General features: G+C 41.8%; 1 protein-coding gene across 1 annotated transcript in view; it reads right to left on the bottom strand.

Annotated features, from left to right (window-relative positions):
* Positions 1 to 16,336, bottom strand: part of scai (suppressor of cancer cell invasion) — a 395,139-nt gene that overhangs the window by 65,764 nt on the left and 313,039 nt on the right. The window contains exons 11-12 of the mRNA XM_039762685.1: positions 10,442 to 10,543; positions 7,754 to 7,855 (exon numbers count right to left, since the gene is read on the bottom strand). Of these exons, the coding sequence (XP_039618619.1) occupies positions 7,754 to 7,855; positions 10,442 to 10,543 (204 nt within the window). The remainder of the gene's footprint in view (positions 1 to 7,753; positions 7,856 to 10,441; positions 10,544 to 16,336) is intronic.

Genomic DNA, 16,336 nt, shown 5'->3' with positions numbered 1-16,336 from the left:
ATTTTTTGATTGTCTGCTTTTCTTCTCTCTCTCTCTCTCTCTGAAATTCTCTGCTCCTGAAGAGAAGATCTATTTGCATTCTTTTAATTGTGAGAAAGAACTGTCATCTCTGTCTTGTCATGTAGCACAGTTTAAACTTTTGACTAAAGGGTGTTATTTCATGTCTAGTGGGCTCTAATAATGTTAACAGTGTGGGAGAGTTTATAAGGGCTTAAAATATATAAAAATAACCATACAAACATATGGTTTCTACTTCGCGGATTTTCACCTATCGCGGGGGGTCTGGAACGCAACCCCCGTGATCGAGGAGGGATTACTGTACATACCAAACTTGCGAACCAAAAGGTAAAATGTGTCATTAAAAGAGTCACACATAAGAATGCATGAAAATACATGGAGCACAAACATGTCTGTGCATCGTCTTATGGAACGTATCAAAGCAAGTGCGGACATGAAAAACCGTTGCATGTGACTAGGGGTCGAACGGATTTAAAAGTTTTTGGTAAAGGGGTCTGCGGGCAAAAAAAGTTTGGGAACTCCAGATTTAAGGGGATTTGCAGACATTTCAAGCACATAAAACTTTTTGTACATGTCCCCCCATTTCAGGGCACCATAATGTTTGGGACAATTGACCTTGCGGGTGTGTTTGTGATTCCTCAGGTGTGTTTTATTGGTTTCATAAAACACCTCGGCTTGCTTCTACTCTTAGGAGTTTACAGTTATCATGAGGAAGGGGCTTGTGCCCATGAAAGTCAAAGAAGCCATTATGAGGCTGAAGAACTAGAATAAAACCATTGGAGAGATCATTGAAACCTTAGGATGACTGAAATCAACTGCCTGGAATATCATGAAAAAGAAACAACTCACTGGTGAGCTCAGTGATCACAAAAGGGCTGGTAGGCCAAGGAAGACCTCCACTGCTGATGACAGAAAAACCGTCACTATGGTGAAGAAAAATCCACAAACGCCTGTCTGACAGACCAGAAACAGTCTTCAGGGGGCCGATGTGTGTGTGTGTGTCAGAGACGACTATCAGCAGAAGACTTCATGAAGAGAAATACAGACGCAACACTGCAAGATGCAATCCACTAGTTATCCACAAAAACAGGATGTCCAGATTACAGTTTGCAAAAAAGGACTTAAAAAAGTCTGCAGAATTCTAGAAAAAGGGTCTTGTGGACAGACAAGACAAAGATGAACCTCATCAGAGTGATGGTGAGAGCAAAGTGTGCAGACAAAAGGAACTGCCCGAGATCCAAAGCAGACCACCTCATCTGTTAAACATGGCGGTGCTGGGGGTGTTATGGCTTGGGCATGTATGTCCTGGCACACTTCTCTTCATTGATGATGGTACTACTGACAGCAAGGGCACAATGAATTCTGAGGTGCAGAGAAACATCTGATCTGCTCAAGTTCCAATAAATGCCTCCAAACTCACTGGATGGTGCTTCTTCCTACAAAATGAGAATGATCCAAACATACTGCTGAGGAAACAAAGAAGTTTTTCAAAGTTAAAAAAATGAAAATTTTGAATGGCCAAGCCAGTCAGTCAATTTCAGTCCAACTGAGCAGGCCTTCCATATGCTGAAGAGACAACTTAAGGGCACAAGCCCCGCAAAACAAGCAGGAGCTGAAGATGTCTGCATGGCGTAGCATCACCAGAGGAGATCCTCAGCACCTGGTGATGTCTGTGAATCACAGACGTCAAGCATTTATTGCATGCAAGGGATATGCGACAAATAACTAAATATGTCTGCTTTAATAGACATGCAGCCGCTGTGTCCAAAAATGATGGTGCCTTGAAATGGAGGGGACCATTTTTAAAAAGCGTGGTGACTGAAATGTATGCAAATCCCCTAAATGAAAATCTGCAATATACACTTTAATCACGATGTCTGAATTGTGTGATCTGTAATTTTAAACTATGGAGCAGATGGGGAAATCAATGACAAATGTGTTTTTGTGTCCTAAACATTATGGAGGGCCCTGTATATCTAATTCCCTGTATCCATTGTCACACACGTGCGATTAGGAGGCAGCTAAAGGGCTTAAGTAACGGTAATACTATGCTAGACCAGGGGGTGGCAGAGTGTGCTGACTGTCTCTCTCAGTCTCTTGCAGACCATTCTCGGGAAATGCCATCGGGCTCTGGCACCACTGATGACGTCACTTCCGGTCTCGAAGATGGCACTTCTGGTTCAGGCCAGGATGACCTCATTTCCTCTTCCAGGCTTTAAAAACGCCATTTCACCTCCACTTGATCAGTTCTGTTTTGGACTCTGTTTTGTAAATATTGCAAATCTTTTTCAAACCTTTTGCAGCCAAGAACATATTATACGGGTGGCTGCCCCAAACCTTTGTGACTGTCTGGAGTCGATTTTATTACACCATCTATTATTATCCTTATGCTATGAATAAAGTACATTACTTGGTATCACCATGACGAGCAACAAACAGATAAAGTGAAAGCTATTTAGTGTGGACCATATCTCTCTATTATAAAAAAAAATCATGGAAAGAAAAAGGCGACGAGACGTGATCTTCTCGGAAGACACTTTAAAGACCCGCGAGACACAAACAATATCAAATAAGAGAGCACAGCCAGCAAACACTCAGTTGTGTAAAGCAGGCATGTCAAACACACGGCCTGCAACAGAAATCTGTGCGGCCCGCATGACAGATCCTAATTAGCACTGAACTTAAATAATTACTATCGTTTGTGATTGAATTATTCTGCATCTTCAGCGTTACTTATTGACTTTTCTTACTCCTGCCTTCTGACAAAAGCAATGTTTTTCCCATTGGCATTACGGTACCAGAAACGTCATTTGCTAGTTTAGCCACGAGCCTTGACTAAAGTTAATGAGCCGCAACGTCACAACTGAAGTGCTAGGCTGCAGCAGCGTTCAGCAGGGGCGGCTTTAGGCATGTGCAAACTGTGCACCAGCACAGGGCCGCCACGCCAACATACAGGGTGGGCCATTTATATGGATACACCTTAATAAAATGGGAATGGTTGGTAATATTAACTTCCTGTTTGTGGCACATGAGTATATGAGAGGGGGAAACTTTTCAAGATGGGTGGTGACCATGGTGGCCATTTTGAAGTCAGCCATTTTGGATCCAACTTTTGTTTTTTCAATAGAAAGAGGGTCATGTGACACATCAAACTTATTGGGAATTTCACAAGAAAAACAATGGTGTGCTTGGTTTTAACGTAACTTTATTCTTTCATGAGTTATTTACAAGTTTCTCTTTGTTTACAGCCATTGACATGACGCAGAGGTTAACACGTGAGGAGCGGATAGAAATTGTGTTGATGTCTGGTGAACGCAGTAACCGGGTCATTGCAGCAGATTTCAATGCAAGACACCCTACGAGACCACCCATCTCCCATGCTACAGTTAGCAAACTGCTTGCTAAGTTTCGTGAAACTGGTTCAGTGTTGGATTTGCCAAAATGTGGACGCATGAAAACTGTCACTAATGAAGAAACATCAGCGGCTGTCCTAGCTTCATTCAGCAAGAGCCCACAGCGTAGCACTCGCCGCATGTCACTGGAGAGTGGCATTAGTCAAACATCCCTTAGGCGGATATTAGCTACTCACAAATGGCACCCTTACAAACTCCAGCTACTGCAGCATCTCAACGAGGATGACCCAGATCGGCGCACTGAATTTGCAGAATGGGCAAAACAAAAATTGGAACAGGACCCTCAGTTTACGCAGAAAATTTTGTTCAGTGATGAGGCAAACTTTTATGTGAATTTTGAAGTTAACAAACAAAACCACCGCTATTGGTCTGACACTAACCCACATTGGATAGAGCCCTCCAGGACTGTTGGAACAAATAAATTGATGGTATGGTGTGGTATATGGGTACAAAGATAGTGGGGCCATTCTTCATCAATGGAAACCTCAAGGCCACTGGATATGCGAAATTGCTACATGATGATGTGTTTCCCTCTTTATGCACTGAAGCTGGCACGTTCCCTGAGTTTTTCCAGCAAGATGGTGCACCACCACATTATGGGTGTCAGGTCCGAGCATTCCTAGATGAACAGTTTCCTGGAAAGTGGATTGGTCGTCGTGGGCCAGTTGAATGGCCCCAAGGTCTCCCGATCTGACCCCCTTAGACTTTTATCTTTGGGGTCATCTGAAGGCAATTGTCTATGCTGTGAAGATATGAGATGTGCAGCACCTGAAACTACGGATACTGGAAACCTGACTGTAGCATGGGAGATGGGTGGTCTCGTAGGGTGTCTTGCATTGAAATCTGCTGCAATGACCCGGTTACTGCGTTCACCTGACATCAACACAATTTCTATCCGCTCCTCACGTGTTAACCTCTGCGACATGTCAATGGCTGTAAACAAAGAGAAACTTGTAAATAACTTATGAAAGAATAAAGTTACGTTAAAACCAAGCACACCATTGTTTTTCTTGTGAAATTCCCAATAAGTTTGATGTGTCACATGACCCTCTTTCTATTGAAAAAACAAAAGTTGGATCCAAAATGGCTGACTTTGAAATGGCCACTATGGTCACCACCCATCTTGAAAAGTTTTCCCCCTCACATATACTAATGTGCCACAAACAGGAAGTTAATATCACCAACCATTCCCATTTTATTAAGGTGTATACATATAAATGGCCCACCCTGTATATTAAATATAAAACAGAAAGCGAAAATAACGACATAACTGACGGCAATGTGGCCGAAAAACATTGTGTTTCTTGTTAATTAGTACGCTGCATTTACTAATGTCACTACAGTTGGAGCAGTAAGCTATATGTAGTATTACAACGTTCTGCCGTAATGAGAATATCATGGGCCGCCACTTGGTTTTCAAGTTACGGACATAAGCATATAGAAGCGTGGCCATCCGCCGTGCATAAGATACCATATTGACATTGCTGGGCAAAGGGGCCACCAATTCTTTCTGTGCCCAGGGCCGCCACGAGCCTAGAGCCGCCCCTGCTAGGCTACACTTCTGGCTGGGCTGCTGAGACTGGCCACTGGGCAGAACTGACCATCACAAGTAGTAATAGCCCACATATTTTCACATTTTTTTGCTCTAGTTTTATGTAATTTTGTGCTAGTATTGTAACAAACAGACTACAGCTGAAGATCTAAGGTGGACGCGAGAAGTTGGTGAGTTGTTTATTAACATATTTTTGTGATTTTGAGTTTGTAAAATTAGTTTAGGTCAGGTGACTTTTTGCATATCAGCTTATTTTACAAAATAAACTTAGTAAAGTAAAATTAGATTTTTGGAGGATTTGTTTTCCAACTTGAATTACTGAGCAATGAATTCAGTGAGCGTTTTCGTGATTTCAGTTCACACGAACAGGACTTTGCGCTGTTCTCTTACAACGTTGACAATGCGCCTGAGAATATCCAAATGGAACTGAATGAACTGCAGTCAGATTCTATTCTGATGGCAAAATACAACGAAGTTGGTGTGTCAGGCTTGTATGCTTACCTGCCACCCTCGTATGTGCAGATCCGTAAGTTGGCATCGAGAGTACTGTCTATGTTTCGAAGCACTTACCTTTGTGAGCAATTGTTTTCGTTAATGAAAGCTACCAAAACCTCACATCGCTCAAGACTTACTATCGAGTACCTTTCATCCCTCATAAAAGTTGCAGCTGCACAAGATTTCAAGCCTGATATTGACGAACTGGTTACTAACAAGAGATGCCAAGTGTCGGGACAAAAGAAATAAATCTCACACTGTAAGACTCCTACATAAGCAATGAATATAATATAATAATATAAGGACCTAGCTAAGAGGATAAGAGTCTAATTGTATGCTGTTGTATGGAGAGTGTATGGAAATAAATTGCTTTTCTTTAAACTTTAAACGTTACATTTTTTAAAGTTTTCAGTATTAGAAAGAAAGCTACAGTAACTTTGTATAATAATATAATAGTATTTGTTACAGTGCAGCCCGCTGACACACGTATGGCAGTCGAAATGGCCCACCAATGGTAGTGAGTTTGACATGCCTGGTGTAAAGGCACGTAGCACACACAGATCCTGTGCTCTCAGCACATATAAAGCGTATAAGGACAATGCGTTCTAGATGAAATGTCAACGAGCAGCACGGAGAAAAGAGACCCAAAAGTGTTGGAGAGAAAAAAAGGCAAATAAGAGATTATGAAAGCAGTGGAATTCGAAAGGCTCAAACAAACAATGGTGCGATACACATACAGAGAAAGGTAAAGAATATTAAAGCAGTAAAATTCGAAAGTATTGTAGCATCCCTGCCAGGTTGAAGCCTTTTTTGTTTTAAGTGACTGTTAGATCCGATTGAGGGATAGCGCAGTACAATACCACAGACTGATAGCGGGGTATTGATTAATTTGGTAAGGGGGGGGGCGAGACCCGGGGGATGAGGGGTTGGAGAAGGTGCTAGAAAGTTGTGTTTGGGGTTACGAAGTCAGCAATTTTTCAAGTAAAACTTTTGTGACACTTTATTATGTCAGTCGCTACAGTATCAAAAAAAACATAGTAAAGATCGCATTAGTGCAAACAAAAGGAAATGAATCATCAGGACCAGGTGTATCTGAAAAAATAGCAGGACAAAGCGAGGTCAGAAATAAAAGGCAAAGAGTAGACAACAGTCTTTTTGCCTTCGCATCATTCAATGCACAAAACGTAGATTTACACAATAATGGACCAAACGCTATGAGAATCTGTGGTCCCACAACAGTTAAAGCAACGACAAGAATAATTTCAAAGAAAACACAATTCAGTCAGGTGTATATTTATGATCTTGGAGAAGCATTCACAACGCGAGCAGCAGAAACACGAAGTGGCAAAAAGGACATCGGCGGTACAGACTTTAAAACGATCGACGGGCAGCGCGACAGCAGCTGGCCCCACTTGACAACACGAGCAGCGTCATACGTCCTGCAAGAAAGAGATTTAACCACGCCTGGGGCCAGAAATAAAGGACAAGTATTGTTTTTACAACGTCACCTGAGACAAGGCAGTGAGCCATCATTTAAAACAAGTCCACGGACATCTAACCTAGCAGTTGTTGGATTGCCTTTGGCAGACACGCATCATGTGCTCCCAGCTCTTAAAACAATGACATGCAACAAGCAGAAGAAAGACAGCAGATGATCCGACGGCATCTCCTTAGCGTGCGTTCAGCCGGCCCCCAATCACAATGCGAGCGGCGTCCTGCGAGAAAGAGATGTAACCACGCCCGGGGCGGGAGTTTTTACAAAAATTTTTAAAGTAAAAGTGAAAATAATGCATATGTAACAATTCCCATGAAAATAACAATCTCTTTAAATTGTATATCCGGTAAACCAAATACGGGGGTGGGCGAGCAAAGCGAGCAGGGGGCAGAGCCCCCTAATTTGTAAATTATATAGATCTCTTTATAGTTCTGGTGCTACGATTGGAAAGTGAGATCCCACGCTTACCACACACAGTCTACCTAATCTGCATGTTTGGAATTTGTGGACAAAGGGAGAACACGTAAATATCACACTGCTGGTAACTGAACCTCTATCTCTGGAGTATAAAGAAAGAACTTCTGCTTCATTTGTAAAACCAAATGGCACTGGTATAAAGATTACTGAATATGATGGATCAGCAAAGCAAAATGTAGAAGAAAAAACAAATAAAAACAAAGGAAGTGAAAATCCTTATTTCCAGAAACCCAGGGTCTTCAAATGTCTTGTGATTCGCTAAAAAGGGGAATTTCAGAATAAAAAAGAAAGCAAATCTCAAACCTTAAAAGATGCAGAGAGGAACGTGTAGAGCTGGCTGAAGGTTGGCTTGTACAGCAGGTACTTGTGAGGATTTTCTCTCTTGGTTGGTTTCTCACTCGACTCCTGTAGGGAAAAAAAAATCATAAGTCATAAATAACGGCAGTCAAGCCTGAAACAGCCATTCATTTTTTCGTTTTCCTGCCTGTGATTTTTTGCTTCCCTTAGCAATCTGTCATGTCATCGATCATGATGCGGGCAGACCGAGCAACTGTGCTTCACCGAGCTTGTGTGCACCCGCACGCTCCAACACTGAGAGAAAAGCTGACACACGCCCTTCATCCCTCACTTTTTTTTAAATTATGAAGGCAAGAAATTAAATATAACATAAGCAAAATTTAACTTTGGCTCTAGAATTCTCATAATAGAACATGATGATGTAAAACAAACGTCACGCCTTTGTCATGTTTCTGCCTGGCTGGAGTTCAAAGTTGTGTTCCTTGTATGTTTTTTTATAATTTCGTGCCAATTCATTGTATTAATGTTTCTTTTGTTTATTATGCACATTATTGTTTGTACTTATTTGATTATGTCCCATGTGTTTTGTGAATGGTTCCCCAAGGGGCGGGGCTTCCTACCAATCACCACCCTCCACCCTATATATTAGAGGGCTTCCCATAGTTCCTAGCAGTTCATTTCTAATGTACTAGGGAGTGGAGTGTTTCTCATGTTGAACTGTGCTTTTTGCTTTGGGATTTCCTTGATTTTTTGAACCTGTGCTCTGTTTTGGACTTTGCTTTTGGATTCTGTATTTAGAGTTCAGTTGCCGTGGATTTTCTTGCCTTCTCAGGCAATTCCTTTGTGCTCTAAGGAGCTTCTGGTGCTACAGTGGAGGGTGGGCGACCAGATGGCCCAGGTCATTCTAGCTTTCATGATGCAGGAACTGATTACCATAAGACCTAACTATTTGATTTGCTCGTTTCTGTCTTCCGACTGTGGCCCTCCAGAGGTTTATTTTTCTCCAATGGCCCATCGTAGGAGTTTTTGGTTTTCCTGTCCTCCGAGTCAGCTGGTAAAACAATCACATTCAGGAATCAAGAACTTCACCGACATCCTAAATCAACTGAAATTGATGTGGACTATTTTATTTGCTTTTGTATCTTTTCATTAACTTTAATAACATCAAAATGTTTCTACTCAATGGATTGCCATGTACTTTTGCCTAGGTAAATGTAGATATATACTGTATACAGTGATCCCTCGCTATATCGCGCTTCGACTTTCGCCCACCGGTGTCCATCACAGGTGTTTGTGATCACTCAGGTGTGTTTCATGGCTTCATAAGATTCCTCGGCTTGTTTCTACTCTTTGGAGTGTGTAGTTGCCATTGTTCAACATGAGGACAAGTGCTGTACCGATGAAAGTCAAAGAAGCCATCATGAGGCTGGTGTATTGGTTCATTGGTTCAAGAGAATAAAACCATTGGAAACATCGGTAAAACCTTACCATTACCTAAATGAAATGTCTGGTATATCATTAATATGAAAGAACACACTGGTGAACTCAGCAATTGCAAAGGGACTGGTAGGCCGAGGATGACCTCTACTGCTGTCAACAGAAGAATCCTCACTATGGTCAAGAAAAAGCCCCAAACGTCTGTCTGACAGATCAGAAACAGGGGGGCCGGTGTGTGTGTGTGTGTCTGAGACGACTATCAGCAGAAGACTTCATGAAAAAAAGTACAGAAGCAACATTGCAAGATGCAAACCACAAACACAGGATGGCCAGATTACAGTTTGTGAAAAAGGCCTGCAGAATTCTGTGAAAAGGTCTTGTGGACAGACGAGACAAAGATGAACCTCATCAGAGTGATGGCAAAAGCAAAATGTGTAGACCAAAAAGAACTGCCCAAAATTCAAAGCAGACCACCCCATCTGTTAAACATGGTGGAGGCAGTGTTACAACTTGAGCATGTATGGCTGCCACTGGTCCTGGCACACTTCTCTTTATTGATGATGGAGCCGCTGATGGCAGTGGCACAGTGAATTCCGAGCTGTGTAGAAACATCTGATCTGCTCAAGTTCCAGTAAATGCTTCCAAACTCATTGGACGGCACTTCATCTTACCACAAGATAATGAGCCAAACATACTACTGAGGCAACACAGGAGTTTGTCAAAGCTACAAAATCACCAGTCACCTGATTTAAATCCAACATAGCTGGCCTTCCATATGCTGAAGAGAACACTTAAGGGAACAAGCAGGAGCTGCAGATGGCTGCATGAGAGGCTTGGCAGACCATCACCAGAGAAGACCCTCAGCACCCGGTGATGTCTGTGAATCGCAGACTTCAAACTGTCATTGTCGCATATCTCTTGCATGCAAAGTCCTAAATATGACGGCTTTATCAGACCTGCCATTGCTGTGTGCCTACATTACGGTGCCTGTGTACAAAAAATTTTGGTGTGACCTTAGTGTGTACAAATCCCCTTAAATGAAAGTCTGCAACTTGCACTTTAATCTCAAGTCTGACTTGTTTGATTTGTAATTCAAAACTGGGGAGTAGAGGGGAAAATTAAGGAAAAATTAGTCTTTGTCCCGAACATTATTAAAGTCTGTCACTTTATGAAGCCTAATCTTCCGAAATGCATCCCTATTATACAAAAGTTGTAAAGTTTATTTCCCAAAGTGCAGAAACAAATCTGTTTCCTTACCAAAGTTCCCGGCTTATTCATCTGCGTGGCCAGATTCACAGGTTCCCTTTCCAGTGCTTGTAGCATTCGAAACATGTCTATCGTCAATTCACTAAATTTCACCTGTATTATAAAAAAAAAAAATAATAATAACGTTAAGGACACTTTTCAGTTTTATTTTCCACACCACAAATCCATTCACACATCGTTAACTCCAGTTATTGCATTTGAGAGACAGATGATGACACAGGTTTATTCAATCACTAATAAAATTGAAGAAACAGAAACTAGAAAAAAACAAAACAAATGAATCCCATTAAAGTACACAGCGTGGAATAAAACAACAGGACGTCACAGTCTGGGCCGTGGATTTTACACCTCACTTCTCTGCTCTTTTTGCATTCATTTTTCCATTTCACATGTGGAAGTAACATCATCACCCAAAAGGAATTTAAGATGGCAGCACATTACTCCTGGTACCCAAGCTACTGCAAAACTCTTCAAAAGAAATTAGAACCTTTTGTGGCATTCAACCAAGTTTTGATTAACATGCGGGCATTGGTGTATTGGTTCATTTCATTTTTTTTTGGTTTAGGAACTCAGGAAATTTTTGACAATGGGTTTGCCCTTTTTCCCCCACTGCCATCCTGAATTTGGCAATACAACAACAAAGAGGGTAAATCACAAGAATAGGCACAAAGCATCAGGTTGGTATGGTCTTAATTCAGATCAGATTTGACAAGCACAAATCCCGCCTAATCCTACAAAGACTTGCCCAATATTGACTAATTCATTTCAAAAACACCTTCCAACCACCAAACTACAAACATCCATAAATGTCAGCCTGATGGGAGAAGCAGGGGAGCCGGCAGGTAAAAAGACACCAGGGCTTTGGATTTTTAAAGGGACTGCTTCCAGCATTATTTTAACCTCGTTGTTTTAAAGGATTTTGTTTTTCTACTTATTGAATTTTTAACCTCCACTTCACAACTGTTTTAATGGATTATTTATTTATTGAAGATTTTTGAAAAGCACTGCACTTTATTTAATTTGGACACTTTTTCTTTTTGTTTGTTGATTTTAAATAAAAGCACTTTTGCACCATCCCCTTGCTCCATTGTTGTGCCTCACTGCCGAACTCATTTGGTAACATTACCGACGATGCAGGGTTCAGGAGCTCCCGGAAGCAAGATGGTAGCATGGAACCGAACCCACATCATCACAGTCTGAGGATGTTATAATCAATGAGGGCTAGGGGAATTGTTTCCAGTGGCGTTGCCAACTTTATACTGCAGCTATGACATCATGTGTCTCTTCTCTACCGTGCTATCACCTGCTGGAGACCCCTCTGAAAGGCACTTATATAACGGATAGACAGACAGACCGATAGACACATGTGAAAGGCTCTATGTAATAGATAGATAGATAGATGTGAAAGGCACTATATAATAGAAAGATGGATAAGGTTTTCATTTGAGTCACACTCATGTCAGTGGACTAGGCCGCAGGGTCTGGTGAGGGACGTCCTGTCATGTCATAAAGCATTTCTCCCTTCATTTATTGCTGACCACTGTGGACGAAATCTCAGACCCGACAGCAGGTGTGGTTTTTAAGCAGCTTTATTTTCAGAGTCACGGTGAGAAGAGTTTCAGAAAAGCAGACAATCAAATATACATGACAGCGTCAGGGCTCTTCTGAACCCCGTCTGTTGGGTGGGGTCCAGTGTTATACCCCTAGAATGCATAATTTAATATCATTATAAAATGTAACAGTCAACACTTTATTATACACAATCCTTGAGTTCCTTTAACGCCCCTTGTAAAACTTGATTTCTTGGCCCCTTTTGTTATGGCGTTCAGATGTAAGCTAAGGGAAAACGTGATAAGGCAGACTCATGTGTGGAATGCTCAGACCTTGAGTCCTTTAAACAAACATTTTTCTGTTTGCTAAAACAAAGCATGCTGTTACTTGGTTTCGTAAAGCTTACTTCTCAGACATGAATTAGTACAAGGGAACGAAGAGAACATTCGTCTTCCACACCACATGCTGCAGGTGGACACTTTAGTGGTGGGAGTCAGCATGTGACGATGTGGGTTCAGCTTCATGCTCCCATCCGCTGCCCGGGAGCCCTTGAACCCAACACCGTCGATAATGTCACCGAGATGAGCTAGACAGTAGAGGCAACAACTGAGCAAGGGGATGGTACAAATGTGCTTTTATTAAAATAGTTAAACAAAAACAAAGTGTTCAATTAAATAGTGCTGTGCAGTTCAAAATTCTTCAATAAATAATCCATAAGAAAAAACCTGGAGGTAAAAACAATAGAAAAAAACAATCCTTTAAAATCAACGGGGTTCAAATGACGCTGGAAGCAGTCTTGTAATAACCAATGACAAGCCTGGTGCTCTTCTATGCTAGCGTCTCACCTGCTTCTCCCGACTAGGCTTTGCAGCAGGCGAGACGCTCTCTGCAGCTGCCCTTTTCAACTCTCACCCACAGGTCTGGAGACCTCCCGATCCTGGCTTCGGTCCCAGGCCTGAGACTTGGACTCCTTAGTCTCCAGGACGCTCACACCAAGGACTACAACACAAAGCCTTGCGACTCCCGCTGCCTTTCCGGTCTTCTGTGGCCAGTCGCCTTTCCCTGGTCACTCCCGCTACCTGATCGCTCAGCGGGAGCGACTACAACTCCAACTCCTCGGTGTCGGCCTAACACCCAGACTTCTCACAGCTGCCCACGAGCGCTCACTCCTTGTCTCTGTCTCCCTTGCTCCCTGTAACCTCCGTCCTTTTCTTTTTACTCATTTCTGATCTTTCTGTTCTCTCCCAACCGACTCGCGCTTCTTTTTATATTGCGAGGGGCCATAGCAGCTGCAGCACATTAGCCACGGGATCAATCACGGATGTGGGCAGTTCCTCACCTGTGCACTAGGTGAGAAACGCCCACACCGCAGATCGCCCCGTGGCTTGCTATGGCCACCACGACCCCTCACTAAGCCGCGCGAGTGCGGTGATTATTTATTTAAAAAAATGGCCTTTGCTAAGCGAGCTGTGGACCCATAACACCACACAACAGCAATATCTCTAATGTCACAGGGGAAGTAAAGGCCTTGTCAATTTCACAACCTTTCCAGCTTTTTTCAGCAACAGTATTCAGCATTTAAATAACAACAGCCAGACAGACGGTCGTCACAGTGTGTTCCCAGGATCTCTAATTGTGCAGTCAGACATACCCAGCAACTCAGTCCAACCAGTTTGACACCCGCCCCGAGAGGTCTGATTTTGTCTTTAGATGTAGGGGGCAGACTCAGTGTGTGCAAGAGCTAACAACCAGCGAGCGCCTAATCGTAAGTACCATGCGTAGGATGACGAATCTGGAGCGCAGGTGTTCTGGACCACACATCTTCATGTTTTACATGCTACAATACAATGGAAAAAAGATTATAAAAAAGGCAGAGATGGCAGCTTCACGCGCTGCACCTGTGTTATGTATCAGGTTGAATTTATGTGCATTTTAAGTTGTATTGTTGTTTTTCAGTTATAATTTTTCATCTTGCCACACATACGTGCCTGAGGATCCCCATCCAAGCTCTTCCCAGGTATGTGATACCACCCCACACCGAGAGGGGTTGCTAACTGTTTTCTCATTTTATCCATCCACAGTTCCAATAAACTGCCCAGTGAGGGTAACTGACTTCGCTCCTTCTGGTGCTTGGGCAACAAAACAACGACCGGCCAGAAGGAGGTGTCACTTAATAGGGAGACAACCTAAAAGAAAGAGCTCTGTAACAGTCGGGCTGAGGTGGATAAGTAAGCAGCCACCTTCTTTACATGGTGATAAATTTTTCTTAAGATGTTTTATGCCATTGAGCATTGTTCTTTGTTTGTGTCTGCAAGTAAACAGGGAGGACTTTAATGGTACTCCAAAATTCTCCCGTTGTTGAGATCTTCACTCGCTCAGACGACTACTGTCTCTATATGTTATTTCTATTGGTTTCATTTGTTCTTCTGTAGCTATGTTTGGCCTCTTTAAATGTTCTGCTGTTCCTTGTTCTATGTGGGTGGAGCCCCAAGAGACAGGGTCACCATGACATCATGACTCCCACTAGCTGTACAAATGAGATGGGAAGGCTCAGGGACAGGAGCTAATTCGTTAACTGTTAGTACTGATATTTGTTACTGTTGGAATTTCTGGTTTCCTAATTTTTCTTACTCAGTCTTAAGGATTCTGGTTATTGGATATCGTTTCGGGACTTCTTTGCAAGAAATTACCCATATGAAAAAATAAATCAAAAACACTTCATTTATTGATCAGTCTTGAGCAAGATTTATAACATGACACACAGACACAAGATACAGCTGCCTGAGGTGTGTGCGACCATCACCTTAAGCAAGTCTGATATACATTGACAAATACTGTACATCACAATGTTCATTTATCATTTGTTGTTTCTCAGAAAGAAAAGTAATGCCAAGCAAACAAGCAGTCAGGCTAATAGTAAGATATTCGAGTTTATGAATATTGCAATTTATTGCTGTCGGATTTTCTGGTTTTGTGACTATTCTCGCTCTGTTTTAAGAATAACATTTATTGCAAATCGTTTAAGGACTTGTTTGCTTAGTATTGCCTTTGTAGGCAACTCCCTGTGCATCTTTAAAACCCCGGTACTCCATTTTAAACAAATTAAATTCTTTCATCAGGATAGATTGACCTGATTTATGTAAAATAATTTCTCAACTGAGACCCTCCACCTGCATCCTTGACCCAATATCAACAAGTTTTTTCAAAGAAGTATCGGCCGTGCTAATTGATGAAATTCTTGACACGGTAAACTCGTCATTAGATACGGGGGTCTTCCCACACTGTCTTAAGACTGCTGTAGTTAAACCTCTGCTCAAGAAAAATAATCTTGACTCCTCTGCTTTGGAAAATTTTAGATCCATTTCTAACCTGCAATTCCTAAGTAAAATTCTAGAGAAGGCAGTCATTATGCAGCTTAATGATCACCTCAATAAACCTGCTTTTCTTGATAAGTTGCAGTCGGGTTTCAGAACAAATCACAGTACAGAAACTGCACTCGTTAAAGTAGTAAATGACTTGCGGGTGAATGCAGACAGAGGCTGTTAATCTGTCCTCATCCTCTTAAATCTGAGTGCCGCATTTGACACCATTGAGCACAATATTCTTAGAAATCGCCTTAGTCAGTGGGTGGGTCTCTCTGGCAGGGTCTTAAATTGGTTTGAATCCCAACTGACAGGTAGAAAATTATTTGTTAGTTGTGGTAATTATAATTAAAAAACACTTGATATTCTATATGGTGTTCCACAAGGCTTCATCCTGGGTCCGCTGCTCTTTTCGATTTACATGCTTCCATTAGGACAGATTATCTTGGGGCACAACATGAGCTACCACAGCTATGCTGATGACACACAACTGTACTTATCAATAGTGCCTGACGACCCCAACCATCTTGATTCACAATGATACACAATGTCTTACTTGTGTTTCTGAATGGAGTAGTAATTTTCTCAAACTAAATAAAGAGAAATCAGAAATTTTAGTGATTGGCAATAATGGATATAATGAGGATATTAGAAATAAACTTGATGCATTAGGATTAAAAGTCAAGACGGAGGTAAAGAATTTAGGGATAACTATTGACTCTGACCAGAAATTTTAAATCACATATTAATCAGATTACTAGGATTGCATTTTTTTCACTTAAGAAATATCTCAAAAGTTGGACTTCTTATAACATTGCAAGATGCTAAGAAATGAGTTCACGCTTTTGTTTTCAGTCGTCTAGATTACTGTAACGCACTCCTCTCGGGACTACCCAAAAAAGACATCAATCGATTGCAACGAGTGCAGCTGCTAGAATCTTAACTAGGAAGAGAAAATCCGAGCACATCTCTC

The sequence above is a fragment of the Polypterus senegalus genome, chromosome 9, assembly GCF_016835505.1.
Source record: "Polypterus senegalus isolate Bchr_013 chromosome 9, ASM1683550v1, whole genome shotgun sequence".
NCBI classification, from domain to species: Eukaryota; Metazoa; Chordata; class Cladistia; order Polypteriformes; family Polypteridae; genus Polypterus; species Polypterus senegalus.
Note: the sequence above shows the minus strand (reverse complement) of the source record. Positions and strands in the feature narration are given on the sequence as shown.